This window comes from Eretmochelys imbricata, chromosome 10 (assembly GCF_965152235.1).
Source record: "Eretmochelys imbricata isolate rEreImb1 chromosome 10, rEreImb1.hap1, whole genome shotgun sequence".
NCBI classification, from domain to species: domain Eukaryota; kingdom Metazoa; phylum Chordata; order Testudines; family Cheloniidae; genus Eretmochelys; species Eretmochelys imbricata.
The window spans coordinates 13,809,991-13,837,454 of NC_135581.1; the positions used below are offsets into that span (position 1 = coordinate 13,809,991).

The 27,464-nt window shown below is 43.5% G+C and overlaps 1 protein-coding gene across 1 annotated transcript; it reads left to right on the forward strand.

Moving 5' to 3' along the window:
• The first annotated feature begins 2,935 nt into the window (after positions 1–2,935).
• On the forward strand, positions 2,936–27,257 carry PDGFA (platelet derived growth factor subunit A). Its single transcript, XM_077828845.1, has 6 exons — positions 2,936–2,998; positions 4,581–4,677; positions 12,177–12,281; positions 14,657–14,844; positions 23,928–24,054; positions 27,202–27,257. Exons 1-6 carry the CDS (start codon positions 2,936–2,938, stop codon positions 27,255–27,257), a joined length of 636 nt encoding a protein of 211 aa, XP_077684971.1.
• Positions 27,258–27,464: the final 207 nt, after the last annotated feature.

Below are 27,464 nucleotides of genomic sequence, written 5' to 3' on the forward strand. Positions count from 1 at the left end.
CACCACTTTTCCGCTTGTGTGATGTCACCCTCTCCCCCTCCCAACCAGGGATGGTAACCCACAATCCACCCTGCACGACTCCATATCCGTGTCACTCTGCTGATTGTAGAACTATGTTATCCACACATATATCTGTGTGCGCTGCAAGGTAGCACTTGAATCGTCCCTGACCAGGAGACATTTGGAAATGGTTGCACACTGGCTCGTGGTTTTCCATCTCCAGAAAAGACCCCCCTTTTAAGTGCTTCCAAATCTTTCAAGGTGTTGTGTTTTGTTGGTCCTGAAGACCACCCAGTGAGCCTATATGACCTCATGAGAGAGCAGTAACCGCACTTGAAAGGCCACTTCTGTTCTGGTGGCAAGTCCTATGCAATTGCAAAGTGCCCATTAAAGCACAGGTTGTTTCCTAGAAGCATGCCCAAGCCAGTAGCACGTAAACCCCTTCGGGGGCTCTGGAAAGCATTCCCTTTTGAAATGCTGCAGGAAACACCGAGATGAAAGGATAAGTCTCCTGGCTGTGCAGTTACAGTCTATTGTCTTCCATGAAGGAGAGTTATCACTCCTCAGTTGTGTTATTGCAGTTAATCCACTTAAAGGCTATTGGATTTGCAGATGAGCTGAATTCTTTGCTCCTGCTATTAAGATGCTTTGTTCAGACGAGAAAGGGCTGTTATTTCAATCACAATGAGTTCAGTAAGATGTCAGGGTGCAGGGGACACCTTGTGCCCGTTTACAGCGGGGAAAGGGGGGTATTTTTTTTTTTGCCCCCAGGAGGAGGCTAGAAACGCCTTTGATTTGAGCACTCAGAGAAAGCGCCCAAATCCCAGGCCAATTATTAATTGTTAACGAGTTCGCTCAATCCGGAGTGTCATAAGAACACTTGCCCCAGGCGATCGGTTGTGTAAACGGTGGCCAAGGAACCCTGCCCTGCAGCTCCATGGCATACAACGCGGAAAGGAGGGGCTGAATCAATAGGATATGGGTTTAATATGTAACCGAGTCGGCCCTTGAATAAGGGGCAGGGCACAAAACAGCTGCTGCGCGTTGACTTTGAACCTTTCCACGGGAGAGAGCTGCTCAAAGTCAAGCCACCCCTGCGCGCCCAGACAGACACACACCCAGGGCGCAACAAGCAGCTGCTCCAGCCCGTGGCAGTCTCCCGGCTGCTGCACGATGGCCCCAGCTCCCTATCCACCGCCTGCCTTTCGCAGGGGGGATTGGGGAGTGAGGCGGGGGCGAACATGTGCCCACCCCAGTGACCTCCCCCTCCCCACGCGATCACGAGCGGCTGGACTGCAGCAGACCGGGAAGAGCGCGCGGCGCCCGGGGAGGGAACCTTGCACTTCATGCGTGTGCAAAGGAGAAAGGGGGTGGGAGGGGAAAGGTGCCGCAGGCGTAGGGTGGAGACGACGGGGAAGTTCTGGCCCTTCTGGCTGGGGAACCCCCCCCCCAGCCACTGCTCCCCTCCGAGGCAGAGACACACCCACCCCCCCAAGAGCTATTCCAAGCGCTTCCCTCTGAGCTTGGCATTCTCCGAGCAGCAGGACAATAGTGTTTCCACCCCCACAATATTTGCAAGGTGGGGAAGGGGACCATGTCAGGACCCATTAATAATCTCCTCCTTGCCCACTTGTACGGGAGAAACTCAGCTCGCTTTGCCGCTTAGCTGTCTCCTTGGAGTGACGCGACGTGACCCTCCCCAGGCAGCCCTTGGGTTTTTGGCGGGGGAGGGAGCGTATCAGGAGGTTGCTGAATAATGGCGATTTTCCTTTGCCTTATAAGCGAGACAAGGTGGATGCTTTTAAGGTTGCAGCCTAGATCTGCGCAGAAGCTCTCTCAGCCCTTCCCTGTGCGTTGGAGCTGCTGGCTCATCCCTCCCTCCCAGTGCCGCAGAGGTGACAGGGTTTGGGCTGGCAGCGGGAGGGGGCAAATAGCCCCCTCCCCCGGTTTTGCAGGGTCTCTTCTTTCCCCGGTGCGGGGCTCAGTTGCCAGGTGGCTTTGCAGCGTGCGAGGTTGGAGACTGCCGCAGGAAGCCCCCAGCCCCTCCCACTACTTGTTGTTTGCTGCCTGGAGTACTCTGGGGGGGGGGGGGGTGGAGGGAGGCGCATGGGGTGGGAGGGTGCCTGTGTTATATTCTCCTCCCCGGGATTATTTCACACTCCAGACAGCTCAAGAACCCTGCCTGGGAGTTCCGATTCCTCGCTCCGATCGGCAGAGCCGGTGCCGGCCCCCCGGGGATTTAAACCTGGCCTGTCTCCCGTGCAAAGTGGGGAAGAAACTGCACCAGGCCGCCTGTGATCTTGCAATATTGCTCCGATTTATTTTTTTTTAACCTCACCCCAGCCGGGGCGGCGGGGGAGGGAAAAGCGGGGGGCATTTTTCAGCAAGAGAAACATTTCGGTCCCTATAAATAAAGATCCATTTACTGGGGGGAGGGAGGGAAAGGGTGGTGGAGGACCGGGGGAGGGGGGCGATCTTGCAATACATAAATAATTAAAGGAACCTGCTGCTGCTGGGGTTTGCCTCCTGCCGGGAAAGGGAGGCGGGTTTGAAGCGCTCCCGCATGTCTGGAGGGGGGCGAGCTTGTCTCAGACAGGTGATGGGCGTTTCGGCTGCGCTCCGGATTGACTCCTTGGGTTTCACTTTGGTCTGATCTAAGCAAATATGCAGAAGTACCGGCTGGTCTAGTCCTAAAGCCAAGAGGAGCGCGCGAGAGAGCAGCAGAAGCGGAGCTCCTCTAGCCAAGGGAACATACAAATCCCCCAAGCAAGCCCCCCCCCACACACCTCAACGTGGACGAAGAGCCCCGAGCCGCACGCCTCACCCGTGTCTTTCCCCGAGGGATGGTACTGAATTTCCCAGCCACAGGAGCCGGGCTGGAGCTCCGACACAGCACCCTGACCTTTGATTCGTGCCCCCAGTGTCTTAGAACGCGATGAGGACCTGGGCTTGCATTTTGCTGATAGGGTTTTGCTACCTTCCCTTTGCGTTTCCTGAGGTAGGTGAGACTGGCTTCTTGCATTGTTAATTCCTAGGGCTCAGCAGCGGTGGGGGGGTGGGGGGGGGTTGGAAAGAGTGTTTAGAAGGTCGTTTGGGAGGGGGAAAGCTCCTAGTTTTAACCCGGGCCGGGGGAGATCGTTTGTTAGTTCCCTCCAGGGCATCTCTCAGTATTGCTGCCGGGGGAAGCGATTCACCGCGGTTGCTAGAATTTTGCAAAGGCAAAAACCAAGTTGCCATGTAGGGTGCAAATGGGTGAACGGAATGACCGTGCATTTTGCTCCAGGGCTGTTTGCTGGCTGCATGCTTTTTGGAAAAAAAATTGCATACCCACCCCGTTCCAGTTTGCGACACCCATCGGAACGCAAACGGCCTTGGGATTATTTGCAAAGAAATCCGTGCTCGGACCTGTTGTTGCATGGCAAGGAGCAGGAATTATAGCGCGGTTTCCTGCTAACAAGAAACTAGAATGAAACCGCTAATAAAATGACCGAGGAGCAGTTACTCTACTGGGTTCATATACACACACGATCTGGGTTTAAAACCGAAATCATTAAAACCTCCTCTCCCCTCTTCAGAGCTGAAGTTGTTCTTGTGCGGCCAAAAATGTAAAAATAAATATCCCTTTGCACCTATTTATTTGGAGCCCAATCAGGGAGCAGTGGGGTGTAGTCTGAGCTAAACCCATTCGTATGTGTGGGCAGTAGATTCCTATGGAGAGAGATCTAAGAGAAACATGATTTTCTGTCTCTCTGGGGATCATTACAGGTGGCCATTTGTAGGGGGAAATTTGAGGGAATTTGTAAGACAATTGAAACCCCACTTTGCCTCTCGCTAGCGGCACAAGGCACATGCCCACCCCAAAGCATCATACCTGGGGGGTTGTTATAATTAATTATTATTTTTGTAAGTTTCATTTTCGTTTATACGTACAGCGTGGGTACTTGTTCTAGGAGACGTGATTTCTCTCTGCCTCCCGACAGACGTTGGGGGAAGCTGCTGACGCCCTGGGTTGGTGTGAGCTTATAACCAGCTTGAAAACTTTGTTTTATCCCCTTCCTGTGAGTTTCTGGGAGGTTTAAGGATCTCTCCACCTGGCAGAAACTTTAAACCAGCTCAAAGATGAAAGTGTTAAACAATTGCTCAGGGGTTTGGGTTTCAGAGTCGTGGCGCATTTCAACTTGATCTCTTCTGCTGGTGGTGATGGCTCTATGAAATCATAAACACCTAGGCACCCTCTCTCTCCCCCTGCCTGTGCACAACAGCGGGGCTATCAAGCGGTGGCGAACGCAGGACGACTCCAAACCCTGTGGAGGGGAGATTTTAAATGTCTCATCGAAACACGTCCTCCGACGCAAGGCGATGCCTAAAATGAGTTACTTGGAAATGTTAAGCAAGGAGCCTGTTGAATAGAATTTCATGCGAAAAGCCCCATTCCACTTGCGTAGTGGGGTGCAGGGTAGAATCAGCTCAGAGCTTTCAGGGGCGTCCATAGGCACGCTCAGCCTGCAGTGCTCATGTACTCAGAGGTGATCCTGGAGCAGGAGGGGGAAGCAATGATTTGGTGTTTTGTCTGTTTGAAGGAAGCTGAAATCCCTCAGGAGCTAATCGAGAGGCTGGCTCACAGCGAAATCCACAGCATCCGCGATTTGCAGCGCCTCCTGGAGATTGATTCCGTAGGTAAATTAGTCTCTTTCCTTCCTTCCCTTTTTATTCCACTGTTCAGAGGGATGGCACCTGGGCCCACAGATCAGCACGTGTCTGTTTGTGAGGATGGCTTTAAAGAGACGGTTTCTGAATATTCCATTCCCTCCTTTCTAGCGCTGGGTGGGCCGACAGACCTAGCCCAAAGATCAGAATCCAAAGCAGGGAAACCAGAGGAGGAAGATGATGAGTCAGGCGTTTCTCCCCAATCCCAGCAGGGTTCTTAGGAAAGTCCAAGAACAGTTACCCCAGACAAGGATCCATTTCCAAACCAGGCTTATTTTGCATTTAAAAATGAAACCATCGAAAAGTGAGCAGACACCAAATAAACTTGGTGCACTTTTTTCTCTGTGTAATATTAATGTTAGTGACCTTTGTACTGTGAGACCTCTTTATCAGCAAAAAAAAAAAAAAAAGAATTTCCATAATATTTATTGTTGTTATTCCACTGCACCGTTATCTTTAAACTACCGTGTGAGAGTCATTTAAAATATTTGCAACAATATTTATGAATGAAGTAATGTCTCTCCAAAATCTGGGGCTTATTGAAAGGAAAATAAACTGTCCATACTGATTTTAAACAGGAACCTTCCTATGGAGCTTACAGACAGTCATTCAGAAGAGAATAGCAGGAGGTTATTTTCTGCACCATTAGGCTTGTGAGACTGTACACTTCACTAATGTTCTACACTGGAACAAATGATTGCAGTTTGGAATCAGATCTCAGAATCATTGCATTATTGAGTCAGAATCATTACATTGCAGTTGATGCACTTAGCTGTTGGTGGTTTCTTCCGTTAGTTTGTGAAAGAATAAAACAAACAGATGCATCCTCCATGAACCCAGGGTAAACCTCTACCTTTCTAAAAGCACAAACAAAAAGTCAATGAGTTGTTGCTTGCATTGGTATTGGGAGAGCTCCATTGAAACCGTATGGTATGCATTTTGGTAAAATATAGACTAGGCTGAATCCCCTTCATTCAATGTTGCAACATCTTTTTAAATGTTAACTTAATTGTCTTATTTTTTTTTAAAAAGTGAAGTAATAGTGAACAGAAATGTACCAGAAACATAGTTTACAGACATGGCTTTCCTTTTTCGTGATGCTGAGCAGTAACTGGTGTCCCATTAAACTGAAGTTTCAAATACTCATCTCCTTTCACATTGCTTTGCCATAATGGCTGATTACTAATACTGTTAAACACATTCTTTCTTCAAAAACCCTCTTATCCATCTTGATTTTGGGTTGATCTGAAATTTTTAGAGAGAAGTTCTGCTCTGATTGTCATTGGGATTAAATAAGCTTTCACAATAGGGACAAAATAAGGAATCCATATGTCCCCACCTAAAATTGTGCTTTATACCGTTCAAGTGAATAAGGACCTGATGCTGATTCCATTGGAGTTAGTGAATATTTTAGCTCCCGAGGGAGATGCCTGAGCACTTTGGAATTTGAACAGATTTTTTATTTCCTGTGCCTTTGAGTCAATAACTGGTAGATACAAGACTATATTATTTTAAAATATGGCAGTGAATGGAGCAGAGCAGAGGAACTTATTCCAGGCTATAATTACTTACCTAATTGCAAATATCAAGCAGAAACAGTACTGAAAAATTAAGAAGTTAACCATAAATGTGTTATTTCATTTTGCTGTTTTACTGCAAAGCATCAGTCAGAAAGCACCAGAAAAAACAGGAAATATAAATATTTTAATATTTGAACATGAAACATTAATATTTTAGGGCATGAACTTATAAAAATTCCAAGGATCCAGTCCTGCACCTTTATTTTTACTTATGTGAGTAGTCCTTATCCAAGCATTAAACTCTATTACTCTATTCTGACTAATGGTTTCAGGACTGGGCCCTGATGGAGGTAGGTAGGCATTTACAATCTTAGTTTATGCTTAAACACATCACTGGACCCAATCCTGCAGTCTTTACTTTCATGAGTAATCCTTAGACCCCAAGTATTATGATAGCTATACAAAATCAATTAAAATTGAATTCAGTGGGTATACTCTGGAGATAAAGGATTGCAGGATTGGGCGTGTTTATTGTATGTGAGGTTAGCATGGGCTGGAAAGTTAGATGTCTGATGGTTAGCACTGCTAAGATAACATTTCACGCAATACTCTTTCTTTTGGTTTAATATATTTGTTACTTAGAATAATAACTACATTTTAAAAGGGTTGGTTCAATTAAGATCTATGCAGCAGTTATGTTGGTGATTTTGCAGCATTTACTCTGATAAATTATGGATTGCACAAAAAACTCCCAAACCCAAAAAACTCAAAACTCCACGCAACCCATCCAATTATCACTTTCTCCCCCATTTTAGTGCGTAACCTTGCACATCCTTCCTCAAGTGACTAGCTCTATTAAACTCAATAGATCTTCTCAAATCAGTGAGAATTGCTCTTTTGGGCAAGGGTTTGCAGAATTAGGCTTTCATGTAGTAAATGTCTGACTTTCCTAAGAAATGTATAGCTCAGTAAGGGGCAGAGTCAGTGGAAATTGGAGAGAGAGAGGTCACTTTCTCTCTCACACTGTAAAACAAACACAGTATATGTTTTTCACAAGTAAGTCTTTTAAGTCAGAGTGGGCAGCTCTTCCTTGCATTCTGACAGATTTTGACTCGATCTTGTACTGCAAGGATGACTGATAACCCCTTCATAAAATTAGAAACCACACCCCCACACCATCTGGCATATTACTTAAAGCAAAACATTATCCAACACGGTGCTTATCAATGTTTTCAATAAAGAAAATCTGGGCCAAATTCTTCCTTGTTTGCCAGAAGCTGGGAATGGGTGATGGGATTGATCACTTGATGATCACCAGTTCTGTTCATTCCCTCTGAAACACCTGGCATTGGCCACTGTCAGAAGACAGGATACTGGGCTAGATGGACCTTGGTCTGACGCAGTATGGCCGTTCTTATGTTTTTATGCTCTTATGGCCTGATCCTGCACTCCCTAGTCAGAGAAAACTACCACGGAAGGCAATAGGAGTTTTGTCTCAGTAAGGATCCCAGAAACAGGTCCCTGTGAAAGTTACACTGATGTAAATCCATTGAGTTCCACTGAGAGCAGAATCAAACCCTGGCTACTTAAAATATAAAGCATGCATGATCCCAGCTAGTAAATATCTCTAGCATTCAAGGTCCACAACTTTACTACTAATAGCTAAGAGAATAAATCACCAAAAAAGAGGCATTTCCTCTACTCTGCCTGCAAAATCTCTTTCGCTAGCAGTGTGGTTCTTACTATTCACACACTACCTTCTCCCTTCTGTCCTATGGGTGGTAGAGTTCATTTAATCATCTAGTAGATTTGCCTCCTGCCTCATCACTGCTTGGACTGAGATGAGAATCTCCCACAGAGGGAACAATAGTTTCCCTGTACTAGTGGATGATGTTGGAGCATCAACCAGGAAATTCTGGTGCTGCTACAATGCTAAATTCTAATGGTGTATTATAAAATAGCACACACACACGGAAAAATTGGTGTTATGTTAGTTCATTAAATCACAAAGAGTCTAATTCATTAAAAGCTCCTGTTGACTTTAGCAGTCTTTGGACCAAGCCCCAGTTTAAAAATGGACAAGGATGCAGATATTATCTTCTATTAGGCCAGCTGAAAACAGTGAAGGAGGCAAGCTTTTGAGATATGTCTGTATTTTGCTCTCTTCTTCCCCCTCCCGCGACATGATGTAGGGAATGTGGCTCTGGAAAGCTTAAATACTATAATGTTATTCTTTTTAGTTACTAAATTACAACTCTCCACAGAAAAATGCGTCCTACATGTTACTATTTTAATTTCTTTTAGTAGATCAAAGTTTAAAATTTAGACAGTCTCTGAGTTTGGATATCACAAGGGCATATTTTAGACCGGATAGAAATATGATCAAACTGTCTGATTTTGCCTTGGGCTTTTGGGAGTAGGACTGATTTGTAAGAGAGACTGTATTTGTTATTGTACATTGTATTGAATTCTGAAAGAGAAACAATGAGAATTTCATAAGCTGATGATGATACCAGGAACCTTGGGCCTCCATTTCTTGTACACACATCAAGATGATACTTGTTTAGCAGAATACAACTAAGCGCACCATTTGGGACTGTACCGTATGCACAAAAATTACATGTGAAAACAAGGATACCATACAGATATATAAGTATGTAACAGTTGCTTTAGTTTTAGGGCACTTTTCACATGCTTATTTAGAGAGTACAGTAATCACATTATTGGCAGTGTTATAAGAATGCTGAGATTTATGTATTAGCTACTCCGTGACATAGTGGAAAAATGCCAATTCTGACAAAAAGAACAATTTCAGCTACATTAAGGGACTGACCAGAGCTAATGGCTAGAATTTTTTTCTACCCATCATCAGAATGTTGTCAGTGCATCAGTGCATAAAAGATTAAAGAGAAATTATTTGATCAGCTGCCATGAAAACATTTGTTTTATTAAATGAACTACCCCATCTTAAAAGAGAGTGGCATTCATCTTGCTCAGCACAGCATCCTTAAAGTTGACTTAGCAACCAGTACTTTTCAACGTTTATAAATTGGGAATCATACTTTTTTTCTTACATTCACATTTCTCAACTCTCTGCTCTTAGGACCTAATCCTGCAAGGTGCTTAGCACCCACAGCTCCTCCTGACTTAATAGGGAGTTCAGGAAACTCTGCATTTCTGAGGCACTTGGTACCCTGCAGCTTCATTCTCTTGATCACTTCTATCTTAGGAAAAATTGACATAATTTCTGACACCATTCGTTCAGGAGCCCTTTAGTCAAATCGTGAGTTTATTTCTAGGCTTCAACAGTCAACAGGAGAGTTCTGTTCTGGATTGCTGAAACAGCGTTGTTTTAACCATTAAAATGGTAAAAATTACTCTTCTTTCATTGATTTCAATGGAAGTTAGGAGCCTAAATACCTTTGTGGGCCCAGGTGCCAAGAGGGATACAATATAGGCTAACTGCTTTCAGTTACAATGACTCTTGCAGTAACCACATGCTCCACAATTCTGTTCATAAAAAGACACCACTCGCAGGGCCGGCCTGAGGTTCCCCTCCCTGGGGCCATCTGAGGCCCCCTCCCGCCCACCTGGGACTGGCCTGAGGTCCCCCTCCCCCCAAGGGCCGGCCCAAGTCCGTCCCCCCCCCAAGCCACTCTCCTTAGCCCTCCCTCCAGCGCAGGACTGGTGTTGCCACTCCCCCCCCCCGCAGCCCCCGCATGTACTTCCACACCCCTGCTAAGGGTCACAACCCACTTTTTTTTTTTTTTACAAAACTGTGTGTTTGTCGAGTTTGTTCTTGCCCACTGATGCTTAGTCAGTAAGAGCCAACAGGGCAAAGGCACAGTTTTGCCAAAAAAAGTCGGGATGGCTGGGAGAGGGCTTAAAAAAGGGACTGTCCTGGCCAAAACGGGACATATGGTTGCCCTGCTTTTGCACTATAGTTTCTTGCATCAAAGAGAGAGAGGTAGCCAGTGCTTAATGATCTCCCAGCATATGGGAAATCATTAAGGGTTTGGTCCTGAGAGGTGGTGAGTACTCGCAGACCCCACTGAGTAAAAAGAACATGCCAGATGCTCAGCTAGTGTAAATCAGCATAGCTTCACTCACTTAAGAGTGGAAGGATGGCCTAGTGGCATTGGGGTGGGACTTGGGAGACCTGTGTTCAGTTTCCAGCTCAGCTACCTACTTCCTATTATTGTAACGATACAAAACTGAGGTACAGGGTGGATTAAGTGACATATCCTAGGTGACCTTGGATATGTCACTTAATCCACCCCGTGCCCCAGTTTCCTTTCTGTAAAATGGGAGCAATATTTCCTTACCCTTCAAGGGTGTTGTGAGGCTAAAAGCCAGTAGTGATCGCGAGGTGTTCAGACACTCCTGTGATGAAGGCCACATACATACCTAGACAGATTGGGTTCAACGGGACTGTGCTGATTTACACCACCCCCACAGGATCATTCCCACTGTTTTAGGAAATGGGCAGGATTTGCCAACAGATGAGTGGAAGTGTTTGCTGGAGGCTACAATTGCATAGCCCACTTAGTTTGCTTTTTCCCACTTATAAGAAAAGAGGAATTACACACTTGAGGGCATGTGGTTCCTTCTAGGGTGCTGAAGGCACCTGGGCTCTGTCTTTATGTCTCACTATGCACCCGAGGCGTGCAATTATTTCACAGCCGCATGCTCTATTGGGTGTGATTCCTTGGGTGTGTGTGCGTGGGGCGGGAAGGAGTCAGTTTATTTATAGAGCAGCCATGTGTGATCCATACTGTTAACATAGCTGAGTGTAAAACAGGTTCCACTAGAGCCTGGATACATTATGAAACATGCATATGAATGCACTGGAAGCAGAAAGGACTGCAGTGTTTAGAAGGCATACAAAGCTATAGAAAACAGGAGACCATTACATGCTGTTAGCAAGCAGAGAGTGTAATTGATTTTTTGTATGCCACCCACTTGTATTTTGTGTGCGTGTTACAGTTCTCCTTGAAGGCATTGGTGAAACTGATACAACAGCCCATGATGTCACAGAGGGCATTCCAATAGGCAGATTACCACACATACGAGATGTGCTGGAATTTACTTACATTTCAGTCCGCATTTTGTTTACACCAGCAATGCAGTATGTCTCATATCCTTCTGAAACCCACTGCATGTGACACGACCTGGACGGCTTCACTTCACAAAACCAAATAGCGGAGCTGTCATTTTGTTGTTGTATATGATAAATGAAATGCCAAGTTTTCCATCTTTGCTTTTTCTCATGGCCCTTTAACCCATGTGGTAGGCTTATTTAGGGAACGAGACAAGCCTGGATGCAGTCCCAGAGTCTGCAGTAGCTTCAGATGCCCCTCCAAAGGTTAGGATACTTCACAAGGGATTTGTTCTGCAACAGAGAGACCAAAAGGAAACCCAAACTAGTTATTGCTTGTTCTTGAGTTAGCCAGACAAGAGGAAGTTTATAGTAACAGCATTCTTACTACAACACCATATTTTGTATTATGTAGACTCACACCACCAGAACTCCTGGAATGTCTTATAAGAGAACTTCAATCTGTGTATTAGCATCATGAAATATTGTTATTCTAATTTCTACACCTAGATCCAGTTAGAAAGTTTATTATACCTTTCACAGGAAAAATGCAACAGAATTAAAACAGAATTGCCCCTGTATCATACAACACAGAGAGTTTCTATATTTTTCCATAAAACAAATATTAAAGAGTTAAAAATGCACATGTTTATGGGAGAAATTCTGCATTAAGTTCTGCCCTTATGCCCCTGCAGTTTTATTGGCAGGAGTCTCACAGGATTGTATATTAAGGCAGGATTTGATCCTATATGTATGGCTGACGCATATTCTTATACATTAATGGTGGAGAATTAAAGTGACTGTCGTGCTTATGACACAGTTAAGGTCTGATATTGTGTTTTCTACTTTAGGATATGATGATGTTTCAGAAACAAACTTGAGATCTCATAGTATTCATTCTGCTAAACATGTTCAAGAGAATCACCCTGTACCCATTCGCAGAAAAAGAAGCATTGGTAAGAAACAACAAGCTGTTTGTGCTTAAAGAACAAAATCGTGGGGGGCTCCTTTGATTAGTCATGCAAGACACTTCATTGTGCAAAATAAAAAGTAGAAAGTAAAATGGTCTTTTCCTTTGAGTATGTCACTTTTCCAAAGTCAGTTGTTGCATCAGTCACCTTCTGCTGGGTAATCTATCCACAAGAGACAAGCATGAATAAATTCTTTACATTCACTGTCGTGTTGCAGCACGTTAAAAGGGAAACCTTAGTTGGAAAATGTGGTGATATTCAATGTATAATTCGTAGTGTGGGGAACAACTACTGCAATTTCCTTTTTTTAAAAAAACATCAACAGTTGGTAGAGTTTTCAGGACAGAAGCTCTAGAAAAGGAAACAGCTTGACTCTTTAATTCAAAACCAGTTTATCCAAAAATTGAGAGCAAGACTGAAGTGCTATGACATTAATTCCCATCATTATACAAGGGACCAGGCATGTTTACAAGGCATTTTTCTAATAAGTATTAATGATGGTTTCAAACAAAAGCCTGGATATAAAATGAAATAGATGTTACTTGACTTCAAAATGGCATTTTTATGCAACACTTGTTACAAATGATTAGGTCTTACTGATTTACCATTTAATATATCTTTGGAAAACATGCATATTCTGATATGCTGTGGGCAATTCCTAATCAGTATATTTTAACTTTAGACTAAGATCTCATGAAACATACAGCAGAGCACACTGTTAGCATGGATTTGCACCGTGAATTGGCAACTGCAGACTCCTCACACTGAACGCCTCTGGAGAACAATGCTTCTAAAACCACCTGCTACACGTGGCACCTTATTCTGTAAGGTGCTGAATGCGTCCCATTTAAAGTCATGGGAATGGCGGTCTTAGCATTTTGTAGGAGCTGCCCGGTGTCTTGCACTATCAGGCCCTTAATTGGCCTAGTTAACAGCATTGTAGGGAGTGAGAAGCATCCTTCCTCTGCTGTGATATTTACCCACCCTATAGAGTTGTTTTTAAGTTTCCTCTGGGGGCTTGCCCATCGAAACGATCCTCTTCCCAAACCAAATCAAAGCAAATGTGATCCTAGGCTTTCAAGTTACAGGTTCAAACCAGATCACATTTTCTTCTCTTTATACTTCTATTGAGGATATTGAAGAGCATCCCAACTTCATCATACCCCAGCAGCTTAGCCTCTTTAACTGGACAGCAAAAAACAAGCTGCCTTCAAATAAATTCTCACCATTCAAATTTCCCCGTTGGGGCTGCCATAACAGAGATAAAGCATTCTTTGCCAGCCCATCTGGTCCTGGAGTCAAGAATGTCACTTCTTCAGTAGTCCTAGTTCTTATCATCCCAGGCTGCAAGAGATCTCAGGTTTGTGGATCTTGGATTGTTCATATGTCAGCTAAATGCACTGTGACTAAGCTGTCACCGAGCAATATCTCACAACATTGCTTTATTGCACAGCAAACATTATACAGCTAACCCTCAAATGCCTGAAACTTTTGTTTGTAAACTGGTCTTTCAGCAGCAGAAAGTTGCTGTAGATTGAGACCTGGTAAAATAATTTGCACAGCTGAACATAGTATTATAGGTTTCAGAGTAGCAGCCGTGTTAGTCTGTATTCGCAAAAAGAAAAGGAGGACTTGTGGCACCTTAGAGACACTTTTGGTCATGGTTTCGCCTTGTTAAAAATATCAAGCCATGCATCATTTTCCCAGCTTCATTCAGAAATAAGGACTGCTGCCATTTTTATGACCGCTTGGTGTTAAGACCACTGCAGAACTGAAAGTTGGAGAAGGTTGTGTCATAAACTAAGGGATGGTGCATGGTGTAGCAATTACAGAAGCAGATTGTGTGCAGTTTATTAAATGTGCTTTGTATGTGTGAAATATACATAGATGCACATTATGGCCCTTATCCTGGAAAACAGCAAAGCTTCCACTGACTTCTATGGTTCAGGACCAGTCCCTATCCAGCTATCTGACCAGGAACTAGTACAACAGTGAGAGTTTCAGATGGTGTCCTTGCCTGCTGTCACCTTTCAGACAGTCTGTGCCTCCCATTTATTTGTGCGCGCTCTGAGCTGCACTGTGACTTGGGCGGTGGAAAGCCGTCGTCTCGTGAGCTGGGTGTTTGGAGCAACTCAGTCTTCACTCTGGGGTAGCATGCACAATTGAACGGGAGGCAAGCAGTAGCAGCTTATCCAAGCCCAGCACAAAGGCTTTTCGTTAATGTCAGCAATAGGAGCATAGAACACCTGTCGCAAAAGCCTGGGTGGGAATCACTCTCTTAAGCACGTAGTGGTGTAAGCATGTGTGCTCTAAAGCGAGAACAGCTGTTCACCTGGAAGTCTGGGTTCTTCTGTTTGCAGAGGAAGCCATTCCTGCCGTCTGCAAAACAAGAACTGTTATATACGAGATACCTCGGAGTCAGATCGATCCCACGTCTGCTAATTTCCTGATATGGCCACCGTGTGTGGAGGTGAAACGTTGTACTGGCTGTTGCAATACCAGCAGCATGAAATGCCAGCCATCACGGATACATCACAGAAGTGTCAAGGTGAGCAAATTCTGGTTGTAGGGATATTACTGTAAGAGTTTGGGAGCTTCAGACATTCTTGTGTGCATCCTGTTTAGCATCTACCTTTACCACCCTCACCCTAGCAAAGTCAGTTAGATATCTTGCTCCCTTGTAAGTGAGCAGATGCCTTTCATAAAATATGATTAGTGGAAAATGTTATTTTTGGATTTGATTTTCATGGATTCCTTTCATTTTCCTTTATATCTAAAAAAAAAAAATAGTTTTGATTGTGTCTTTCCCACGATCTCTCCCAGAACAGATCTTGAATTTAAAAGATAGAATGACTCGAGGGGCGTTGGACTGCAAAATCCACTGCACAGAATTATATTTCTTTAATTAAATATTGTGCAGCCTAAATTGGGCTTTTATATGTGACAATATAACACTTTTGATCTGAAAAAATGTCTTCCAAGTTATTGTATCCCTGGGGTTAAGAGACTCAAGGCTTCATGCTATATTTATTCATTAAGCAAAATCCATTTCTCCCTGCCACAGGCTTCTGGTAAATATTACATGAAGTGGATGGTATTTCTTGTATTTTGCTCTCATTTAGATCAGTGCAATTCAGCAGTTACTCTGCTGAAGTCAACGGAGTTGCACCAGCATGAGTGAGAATCACATTTCAGAATCACATTTCATTAACCTCTGGGCCCCATGCGTGACTGAAAATTCGAAGGTCAAAATTCAATTTTTTAAAAACTCAAATATCCATTTGCCTGATAGGATTTAAGGAGTGCAGCAGCCACTGTGGTTTACTGAGTAATTATAAGAGGTGCTTCTAACACATTTATTTGGTCATTGCGTATTCCAAGTACAAAGCGCGACATCCCAACCAATGATGAATTATCTGAACCCCCGAAAAAGTGTCTGAGTTTTTTAATGGGCGAGGAAAATTTTCACACTCTGATAAGCTGGAAAACATCTGAACAGATTTTTTCAGTCTTTCCAAAAATAGTTATACTTTTCACTTACATGCCATCATTCCTTTGTGGATCTTGATACACTTTGCAAATATAATTAAAAAAATAAAAAATAAATAAGTCAGGGACAACTCGATTAACTGCTGGGCTGAGAACAAAGTGGAGAAGTCTAAGCCCCAAAGTGAAAGCCACTTAAAATAGAGACCTAGAATGAAAGTGCCTCCCTACCTGTAACCATCATGTCACTGGTGAATGTAGTGCTAGCACCTTTGGGCCCAGTCCTGCTCCCATTGAGTTCTCTGGGCCAGATTCTATGGTTAATATGCAAACATGGTGCAAAGAGGTGAAAATCAAGCTGCAAATGCCGAGCAGAGAATTTCCCTGGCTGATGAGAATTTCTGCTGGTGCATCTGTACCACAACCCAGTCTCCACCCCTCCATCTCCCACTGAACTGTAGGGGGCAGGGAGTGAGCAAGCCACAGCAATCCCCCACTGGCGTAGGATGTATTAAGGAACGTAAGCCAGTGATAGAGTTTAAAACTTAGGCAGCAGCTTTAAGTTATGCCAGTGCTGGGCCTGTCATCTCCCCACCATTACTGCGCCAAGGAATCTGTCTCACTGTCTCACACGGTTCAGTGATGCACATTGGTCCCCTTCAGGATTACATTAATTTTATTAAAAGTTACCCTATCAGGCAAGATGATTTTATGGCAGCATTAATAAGGTGACACCAATGATATCGAATACACATCAGCCAGTTCTTCAGAAAATTCCAAGGCAAGTCCCCTGCTCCAAACAGTAATTAAGAAGCAAGAAGGACAAGAGGTCAAATAGAAACAGGATGCTCATTGTCGAGGTTGCCCACTGACCCCACAGTCTCATCAGAAATCTCTGAACAGAATCTGTATTTGTATCCTCCAGAGTTGGCTTCTCTCGTAGGCTTTGATATAATTAATTGTTTGGTGAGCCTTTTGGAAATCCTGTATTTAGAGCTCGGTGTGCATGCCATTATCTAGCAAAGCCCTGCATGAGGGTCCCAGGAAAGGTAGGAGTTGTTTTGGGGGGGCTTGTCTGGGTTATTCCTGGAATGCAGTTGAGAGCTCTCTTGTTTTTTCCATGATGTCAGGCTGGATAAAAGCACTCTTTTGATTAGGACTGAAAGGGCTTTCCTCCTTCCCCTTTCATTGACAAGGTGGTGAGATCATAGCATGCCTAGTCACACTGCAAAAATGTCCACCCAGAAAGGTCAGTGAGTGGGTTTGCAGACGTATTATCTCACAGGCCAAAGCAAAGGAGGTTTCTTTATGCTCTTGTGGACAAAGTTATCATTTATCAATTAGTCAGTGTGTTAGGGCTGGAATGCGAGGGCTTAATGCAGGTGCATTGAAGGTGGGTGCAGGCATTAGGGGCATTCCTCTCCTAGGACTTGAGCCTAAGGCCACTGAGCTCAATGGAAAGACTCCCATAGACTTCAGTGAGCTTTGGATTAGACCCCGTGTACACCAGGCAGGGGGCTGCTGCTGGGGAGTCAAGCAGTGCTCTGGGCCAGCAGTGCTGGCCTCCCACAAAGGGGCACGGGGACAGAGGTGCTTTGACCTTTCTCCACTTCCGCATGAGCCAGTGGACTTGGCTGGCATTAATACAGCCGGGCACAGGCTGCATCCTTTCAGAGGGTGATGGAGCTCACAGTCCAGGATATGCTCCTTTTGGGGCTCCCTCTGCCTTCAGGCCCCTCTGAAATCTCCCTACCTCCAAATGCAGCCAATAGTTTTAATAGTCACAGCGTGATCCTTTATTCTTAGCTTGAAAACAAGCCATCTGATACTATGGAATCTCTTTCCTCGCTGAGCAATCAACAAAAAGCAGTGTCTGAGAAGTGGAACTGCTGCATGGCAGCACAGAGAGCACCTATGTCCGATGTATCTCCCTTTCCCCACGGGAATATGTTTTAAACAGTCTATTCATAAATAGCATGAAAGAACGCCTGTTTGATTGAAATGAAATGCCTGTTTTAAAGTCACTCTCTCTTGTTGACCCTCAGGTGCATATAAGCACAAGTTCTGTTGCTTGTATTTTTATGCTAACATACTCGAGGATTCAGTAATTGGACCAGACTTGAAGTGTTTGCCGTTTCTTTTATTGAACCTCTGAATATCTTTTCTGACCCGGGTACTGAAAAGTCTGAACCACGGTGCAAAAGCAAATTGCTTGGTCCTGCAGAATTTTGACTTTGGGAATTCCTCTGTGATTAGCACATGGCAAGGAATCCAGTCGCTCCCTAGTGCCAGCTGGTGGAGTGTGATTTTTTTTTTAATGTCACTTGTGGAAGCATTTTCTTTAACTGTGCCTGTTGCTGCAACAAAACTCAGTTCATAATGCTTAGAGGTTTCATTGGTTTTATATTTGTTCCAGAAATATGTCAGGTAGATGAAGTTTTAACCAACCCAAGGACCTGAAATATCCCTTTGTTTGGCATTTCCTGAAGTTTACTTAACTGGGTCAGCCCAATAGCAGTCATGAAAAAACCCACATCTTTCCATTCAACAGATCTGCTGGTTTGTTCCTAGCCAAGACAGCCGATGTGAACATTATGGAGCAAATCCTGTTCCCAATGCCAATCCCGAGTAGCTGAGCTGGGTGCTAGGGATCTCTGCAGGAACAGCAGGGAGCAATCTTCCTTTCCAATCTGTGGAGCAATAGCAGAAGGGCTCCATCCACTCTCCTTATCCGCTACCTCAGGTGTAATAGCTCTGATGGATTTGGAGCTGCTCTGCATTAATTTATGAATGTTGCACATTGACCTGGTTAATGGGATGTTTACTGTATGGAGGTGCTGGTGTAATTCAATAGGGGGCTGTTGGGAAAGACAAGCAGGAAGGGAAAGAGTAGCCCAAGATAAGCCACTTCTCAGCAGACAAACACTTGAGAGTCATTCAGAGACAGTGCCAGGGCAGGAAAGGGCAGATATGCAAGAGATCAAAAGAACTCTCGCTCGTTTAAAAAGGAACACTTCCTCAAGAGAAAGAGGTGGTTGTTCAGGAGAACCAGACTGAGATGCATGGACCTGATGGGGGTATCTTCCTTGGTGACCGTCAAGGGATGATAAGCCTTTCGGTAAGACAAACAAGCAGATAGAGTGTTTCTTGTTATAAAATTCTTTTTCTTGAAATGTCTTGTTCTTTCTGTTAAAAGAAACAATACTTTGGTTTTAAGAAGACTGTCTGATCCCTGGATATCACTAGACTCCTGAAGGAAAGAACCGCGGGTATCCAAGTTCAGTTAGACCTGCTGAGTAAGGATGGTTGATCCACAGAGTGCTGTAGCCCAGAGCCTGGTGTAAGAGAGGGAGAACTGCAGAATTCCACTCCGCCATGGGTTAAGGTCTGCAGACTGGGAGACATGACAGATATGTGTTGCTTGGTGCACTACTGGAAGTGTTCAGATAATATGGTGATGAGTGCAGTATAAGAACGAGTAGAGTAGAGTAGAGAGCAGATGCATTCAGTGAGACCAGAAAGGAAACAGAGGTGCAGATAGCCCTGTAACTGTGACAATAGCCTCTACAGTCTTTGTATCCCCCATCACATGCAAGGGTCAGTGGCTGGTGAGTCCCTGCAGCAGTAAATCCAGCAACCCTACACCCAAAGAACCCTCATGGCTCTCTTATCTGGCCTCCTCTACACTGTAAAATGGAACTGTAGTGGTTCCTCTACCAGCAAGGCCTTCTGGACTAATTATGCGTATCCTGGTAGGTGGTCCATGAGGTCACACATGTATGGTTTAGGGGCCATGGACATCTAGGTAGCAAGAATCTATCTGTAACAAAGCATTTCTTGAGGACTGTGGTGGATTCTTATCTCTTCAGTGTCCCTGCCAGTGTCCAGGGCCAGGCCGTAGTTTCCCTCTGAGGTAGGTTTAGTGCTTTCAGTCAAAACAAAAGTCCTCCCCTTCCAGGGCAACCACATGAATCCAAAGCAAAATGATACAAAATGGTCCTCTGGTCCTCCCCAGGTTCAACAATCCTCATTCCTGAGGCAAAGCTAATCAGATTCTCTGTCCTCACTGCATGTATACTCTTTTCCTGTGACTCAGAGCTAAATGGCTCCTTCCTTGGTCCACAGCTCTCTTCCCATTCATGTAGGGGAGTGAAAAAGGGACTTCCTCCTACTCTTTCTGGAAGCACCAGTCTGAGCCCCTAATTTTGTAGCCAAAATCAAGCCTCAATCCCTCACCAATACTGTTTTGCCTTATACTTTGTCCTTCATGTGCTTTGTCACTACCCTGGGTTTCTTTCACTAGGCCTCCTCCTAGGTCCTAGCCACAGCCTCTTCCAGGCTGTTTCCTCTGCTCTCTTGGTGAAGAGCCACACATCGAGTCTGATCTCTCCCCAGTTTCTCCTCTTCTGAGGGAAAGCTGCTCCTTAAATTCCCTGTTGCTTCTTCCCATCATGTCTTGCTGCATCGTACAGTTTCCAGTGTCCCTCTGGGGACTACATCTTTCAGTATTCTCTTGTTTTGTGCTGAAATGGGACCAGGCAATACTTGATCTTTAACTTCCCTTTAAGAGCAATTGCAAACCCCATAACAGGTAGTGTTATAATAGTTCTTGTTCCATAAAACACAATTGTGCAATGACTTTTTGACCTATTATAGGCAAATGCACCTTGCCTCAGCTGTGGTTTGACTCCAGCTGACTTCTTTGTGTCTAGTTAAAACGCAACAGACCTCTGTCTTCGTTCTTTAACTTGACACCTCAGTTGCAATTTTTAGAATTGCCCAGGTTCATAGAGCTTCATTCCATCATACCATTGCTAATCCACTTCTGAGCTAGAGCAAACTGATGCCTTTGTTAGTCATTTCATTTCTGAAAAGCATCCTAATGCAGGATTTTATTTCATGCCTGGTATGTTAAACAGGGACCATCCAAGTGGGTTTTGTTGTTGTTGAGTGTTATAGTAAAAGTCATCTCCCATGCTGAGAGGTTTCTTGTAAGTTCTTGTACAGAATTAATTTTGTTATTATGCTGGTGGAGTTCTCAGGGTTTCCATGCCCAGAGTCCTGCCTTTTTCCTCTGCTTTGAGTCTCTGATTTCCATGAGACTCTGCATTGCAGCCTGCCTGGGAAAACTCATTGCCATTCCTTATGTATCACTGTTGAACAATTTGAAACATTGCCTTCCCCTTGGGGCTGAGGATACCATCAAGTGTTCCCACCAGACCAGATATTTTTATCTGAGCAACATAACTTTCCCCTATGCTCCCTTCCCCTCTTCCCTTCACTCCCTCCCCTCTCCTTCCTCATACACATAGGAATGTGGAATAGAGACCATAGAGGTACAAAACATAGACCCTAACCTTTATATGATGGTACAATTATTTAAATGTAATATTAGGAGGAAATTAAAAAGAAACACAAATGGAACTTGTCTCCCCATTGTTTTTATAAGTAATATTTTTGGTGGATTTTGTTGTTGTTGAAGGTTTTTGGTTTTGTTGCATTAGAGAAAGATGAAGGAAGCCCATGTTGAAATCAGTGGCTTGCTGAAGACTAACCATTTCAAAGCAATGGGTAGTACACAATAGTGTGTAGTTATCCTTCTCTTGCAAGCAACAAGATAGGGACAAAAAGAATGCTAACCTAGAGTTGGATCCTGTGATGTCAAAATAGCCATGGTGTTTTACATCAGCTGAGAATCTGGCCCAGAGCCTAATGTTTTAGCTTAGCATTAATTATAGATCCCCTGGTGGCAGCAGGTGTTATGAGACAACACAGATTTATGAATTTAATTGTATTTGATGTTGCTTTAACTTGAGAAATTGAATGTTTACAGCACTTTATAAATCTTCAATCTTAACTTTCGTTGCCTGAAGGAGAAAGAGGAGCCTGGGGGCTGCTTTTTTGTTTGTTTTAATTTACAATGCACTTCAGTAAAAACCGTAGCTTTTAATTGCTCAATGTGAAGTAGGTTATCATCATAGAGTCTCAAGTATCTCCTCCTACATCTTCCAGTGCATGTAGTGTAAAGTAAGGAGTGGAAGGTGTGTATATGTAGTTATCTCAATTTGGAAAAAAATAGAGATGGTCTAAAATAAAGTTAGATTACAGTTTTAGTTGCAAGTAATTTTTGATGATGCTGGTTAATTCCAACAATTGGAATATGCATGGCAGATATCAAAGCCATTTCATAATTTCTGGGTCTCTTTCTAGGTCTCTGGTTATGGAGGTCTTAATTGCTGTTTGTTACTGTGAATTTTCAGGAATAGTTATCCTTTGATGCCGGATGACTCAAATGTACCATACACTTTCAAATCTTTGCATTCAAAGCCTTGCTAGAGTTATACTCTGATAGATGAGCCTGAAACATATTGCTGTGACCCATTGTTGACCCTTCAGCAGAGCATTCTGACATGTTAGAACCAGCTCTAAATCTTTTTGTATGGAAATCTGACAGCCTCAGAAAATGTCTTTAATGTGGACATTTTAACTACTGCATCTGTCCGTGCAGAACTATTGTTTGTTGGGCAAATGCAAATAGGCTCCAGATCTTGTTGACAAAAGGGCGCCGTGACTGAAATGTAGGTTTGAAATCTTGGCTCTGTTGAAGTCAGTGGCAAAACTCCCACTGATTTTAACGGGGCCCAGTATTTCACTCTAGGCTCTGGGTACTCTCATTCAGTTGTCCATTGGTCATGTGTGTCCAGAAAGCTAAAGGATGGTTTCTGACAGCTGGGAAGTATAATTTCCCCGCCCTCCCCATGTTATGAGAAGGATTTGCCGCTTTTGGAAGGACAGAGGGTCAATGTTTTCTCAGTGCTAAGATCAAGGAGCATTAAAACCCCCAACAAACAAATCAATACACAGTTAGCAAAAGGGTCTAGTAAAAATTGTGGACACTGATCATTTTTTAACAACCCTGCCTATTTTAATGATACACCGATTGACTGGTGCTATGTCCTCAGAGCACCACATGTGTGTCAATCATCTCAGTGTGCAAGGGATCAGAGGCCCAGTCTCTCGATTTCTCTCTGTCTCTAATTTGTATAAAATAATACAGTATCCGCACTATTAGGTTTCATTGCTGTCCATGACAGCCCATCTTTACAGCCCCCTACTGTCAAATGGGAGGCACATTTTGGATGTCTCCCTGGTGCCGAGCAGGACTGCAAAGCAGCTAGAAGATTCCCCTTTGTGTGCGGTTCTTTCCTCAGCACAAGGCCCTGTCTGTAATGGTTTCACTCAGGTTTAATCTCAGTGGTGGTTGCACAGGGCTCTAAGAAGGTTAGGCTGGCCAGCGTAAATGGGGCCAGTGCAAGTTAGAACAAGGTTTAAAATCTGTGTTCTATCTTCGCTTTCTTCCAGAGCTAGAATATGGTCCATGCTAGCCCACCAAACTGTGTTAGAACCTGTTTGTACTGTATTTAAGCATATTTGCTATGTAAAGGCTAGACTGGGCCTGGAATGTACCTGGAACCTAAATACTAGTGAAATATGTGCTCAGTATATCTGAAGAGGTAATATTTCCATATAGTAGAGAGAGAACATCAAGCAAGATGGATGTGTCTCAGCAAAGACTTTAAAAAAAAAAGCTGTTAATCTCCTTTTCATTTTCTTCCTAGTTCTCCTTTAAAGGTAAGTGAGCTCTCATTTACCTGGAGATTGCCCAGAGTTGTTGCAAGAAGCTTGCAGGACAGAGAGGGGGTGTCCCTTGTGAGATTTGGAGCTAGGTTCTCAAAACAGCACTGGTGCTTTCCATGTCTTCGCTGTTTGCCTTAGTCTTAAAAACAACAGGTAGTTCAACATAACCCTGCTGAAATGTTGTAGAGAGAAAAATATATTCGAATCTGTAAATTCAGCAGACAAATGCAGATTTGAGACTGAATATGAAACTTTACCTTGACTTAGAAAAATCCTGAAATATAGAATTGCTCAAACCCCATGAATGGGAAATCAAACTCTTGGAGAAAAAAAACCTGGTCTGTTTGGAACTGCTGAATTTGTATAAAGGATGTGTCATGAAATAAGTGTGTGATGTATGTGATGCTCTACCAGGATAGAGGTGGTTTATATAGATATGTAACCACCTGTCTTAAACCCTGTTATGCATTAGTGTGTCTAAGTACAAACACCATTCTTTTTTTTTAGGTGGCAAAAGTGGAGTATGTTAGAAAAAAGCCAAAATTAAAAGAAGTTCTGGTGAGATTAGAAGAGCATATGGAATGCACCTGCACACCATCAAATTCTAATTCAGATTATCGAGAAGAGGAGACTGGTATGTCATCCTTTTATTTTTGTACATGTACTTTTATCAGATGGGAACTTGTATTTGTAGTAAAGAATATGGACCCAACCCTGCTCCCGTTGACCTCACTAAGAACCCCTCTGGTTTGAAGGTGTGAAATTAGAACAGGATTTGGGTTGTATATAAAAATTTGGATTCAAAGTTGAAATTGTAGCAGTTTTCTTTAGTGCAGCCTTTAAATTAAACGTAAACTGCATAACATAAAGATCTTGCCTAACTGATTTAAAGGTTATGCTATTTGTATGTTGCTGGTAAATTCTATCAAGTAACGACTCTTCTGAGATAGAGTTAAGGCTGACAATTCTCTTTACTAAAGGGAAAACCAGGTTTGAAGCGAATAGAACATGTTATTTAAAAAGAATTTAAATGTTCAAAAGTAAGGAATTTTGGAATTAAGTTTCCTACTGCAGCCTTTATTCAGTTTTCATTTCTCTACCCATCTTTGCAGAGATTGTTGCCAGTTGTCACATTAAACTTATGCCTGGCTTGTTGAGAATATGAATTACAGAAAAAAGGGGGATTTATGATAGCCCAGGTTCTCTCCTGTACCCAGATCCACTGATCTCAGGGGCTAGGAGGCATTCAGGAAGCTGGGTACGGAGCAAGTTGCCCAGGCCTTAGCCCAACCCTGGTGTAAGTCAGAGCAGCCTAGCAGTTTACTTTAAATTATGCCAGATCACTGGGCACCCTAAAGGGTCATACACCAGTTTTAGATTTGGTGGAGTGCGGGTGCCCCCAGGGATGAGGCAGGCAGTGTAGCAGCTGGCGATGGTAGATCATGTATAGGGAGGACAGCTACAGGTAGATCTTTGGCCTATCTGTGGCAGGGTTTTTTTTCCTGCAGACTGTAGTAGGAACATTCATGGGGTTATTGTGTGATGTCTTGCCTATATCAGGAGATAAAGTACTGTTTTCTGTTGCTGAGAAAATAGTTGGTCTGATAAACCATTAGGTGATTCCAGTTTGGTGCCTGTGTAACTCCATTGCAGTCAACCAGAACACAAGATGTTATAATCTCTAGCTGTAAATGGGAGGATGATCTGGTGAGGGATCAAGTCTTAATTCCATATGGATTAGGGGGCCTGATCCAAAGCCTACTGAAATCAGTGGAAAGACTTCCACTGACTTCAGTGGGTTTGGGATCAGGCCTTAGCTGGTTAGCTAGTTTATAAATTTGTCTGTAGAGTTTTGGCAGGGAGAGTGTATTTCTGGACTCCATGTTAGGAAGGGATTGGACAACAATAAACAGAGGGACGGGTCGTCTCTAGGTAGCAGCTAGCAGATAGCCAGGATTACGGGTGAAAGCTAAGGTTGATCCAGGACCCGTAATTTCCTTACTCTTGAACATTTTATTGTTATTTTTTAACTGTAACTCTGCCCCACCTCCCATGAAATATATTTGCAGTCACAATTCTCTGTCTGAAAGTCTTTTGTCTGACAGTTTCGTTGGTGTGGGTTTGGGGGTTTTCCATTATTGTTATTATTATTATTATTATTATTTATTTCAATTTCTCCTGGCGGCGTCTTGCTGTGGAACATTTTGGTCAATAAGCTCTGCGTGTGCCCATGGATACTATAACTGCCCCAGGGACTCTGACAGTGCTGGGGGCGTATCTCTGCCATGAGGGATTTTTCAGAGGTTGTACTCCTATTGATTACAAAAGGCCTGATTCTCCCCTCACTTCCACCATATAACTCCATTGTGCCAGATCCTCAGCTAGTGCAGATCAACTCCACTGATATCAATGGAACTGGCAGTTTACACCAGCTGAGGATGTGGCCCACTGACTTCAGTAGATTTTCTGCTGATTTATACTGGTGTTAGGAACAGGAGAATCAGGCCCAAAGGGTCTGAAACTTTTATAAGGAAAGTAGAACGGGTGAAACTTGCATGCTTTGGGATTTCTGACAAATAGGAAACTTGCTAAGGTTCCCCAGACCAGGCCTGAGTTTTAGGCAAGTTTCTTGCTGCTATCTCCTTCCCCCGATGACACACCTTTGCCTAGGAGGTCCAGGCTTCCCATTTACCCTTTATATTTTTATTCTGGAGTGTAGAAGTGGGCAGCCCATTGGCCTGATGTCACTGAGATGGAAAGCAACTGGCTGGATATTTTTGGTGCTGGCTTTAATTTGCCTCAGTTTTCCAGCAGAGGTTACAATTTCTGTCAGATGCCTGGCTGAGATTGTAACTTGGGTGAGAGAACCTGCCGGAGGTTACCATGTCCTGCAGACACCTGGTGTAAATTTTAACCTCTTCAGAGGACCTCTTACTAGTGCAGGTACTTAGCAAATGCAAGGCTCATGAGCTGCAGGTTTATATTTATTGGACTCAGAAGCTCATGTCAGAAGAATTTACCTAGCTGTTTGTCTTACAAGAGCTTTCAGGTTCTCTTGACATGCTTTGCTTTACATATAACCTCCTATAGGCCTCTCGGGGAAGTTATAATATACATGGAGAGCTGAAAAATGCACTGGCTGTCATTAAGCACCCACAGGTGAATCAAGCTGGATGATTTTAGTCCAAGCTAGTTTGCGTTAAGACTGGACCAAAACATTTAGGAAAAATTGGTGGCTTTTCATATTTTTGTAAATTGTTCTGTGTTTCATACATGCAAAATCTTATCTAATCAACCTCAACTTTCCAAAATGTTTATTGTGGACAACGACTAAGCAGTTGAATTTTCAAGATGAAAAGCTTGTGTGTATGTGAGAGAAATAGGATGTCAGTTCAGAATCAGGCTTCTGAAGGAAGTGATCACAATGGCAGAAGACAATGATTCACATCCATAGTTATAGGTGAGAAAATGTTACGGGTGGCAAGTTTAAAATAACTAAACTACAGGGATGGAAGGCAAATATTGAATACAATATGCTAACAGTAGTTACAAGGCAGATCTGTCACCACCAACATCATCTTGGGTTACTGGAGCTTTGCTTTTATATAATTACTCTACCTATGCAAACATTAATTTCAAAATCAGAAGTTATAAAGAAATACCTGTAATGCAAAAGATTATGAGTATTCTGTGAGCAATAACAACTTGAGTATTTATTACTTCATTTTCAACAAAATGCATTATCTTAGGGCTTTTTACCAGCCTGCCCTTATGTTAACAGGAAGGCCTAGGGAAACAGGTAAAAAACGGAAACGAAAAAGGTTAAAACCAACATAAAAACTACTGGAACTATTTGCTTATCAGGTAGGACCTATATGCTGAACACCCTAATGGCACAAGTAATGGAAAACGTAATCAAATATCATCACTCCAGCTTAATCACTGTTCAAAATCTTGACACTTGCTACCTCAAGGCTGCAAAGAGATTAGATGTGATTGGCTTTGATAATTCTACCTGCTTGGTATTTTCCCTTTAAGCTACAC

What these genes read in the sequence shown, in the direction of transcription:
- PDGFA (XM_077828845.1), top strand. Translation starts at nt 2,936, where the DNA reads ATGAGGACCTGGGCTTGCATTTTGCTGATAGGGTTTTGCTACCTTCCC. An exon ending in CCTGGAGATTGATTCCGTAG is followed by an intron (nt 4,678 to 12,176) that starts GTAAATTAGTCT and finishes TTTCTACTTTAG; the next exon opens with GATATGATGATGTTTCAGAA. An exon ending in TACATCACAGAAGTGTCAAG is followed by an intron (nt 14,845 to 23,927) that starts GTGAGCAAATTC and finishes CTTTTTTTTTAG; the next exon opens with GTGGCAAAAGTGGAGTATGT.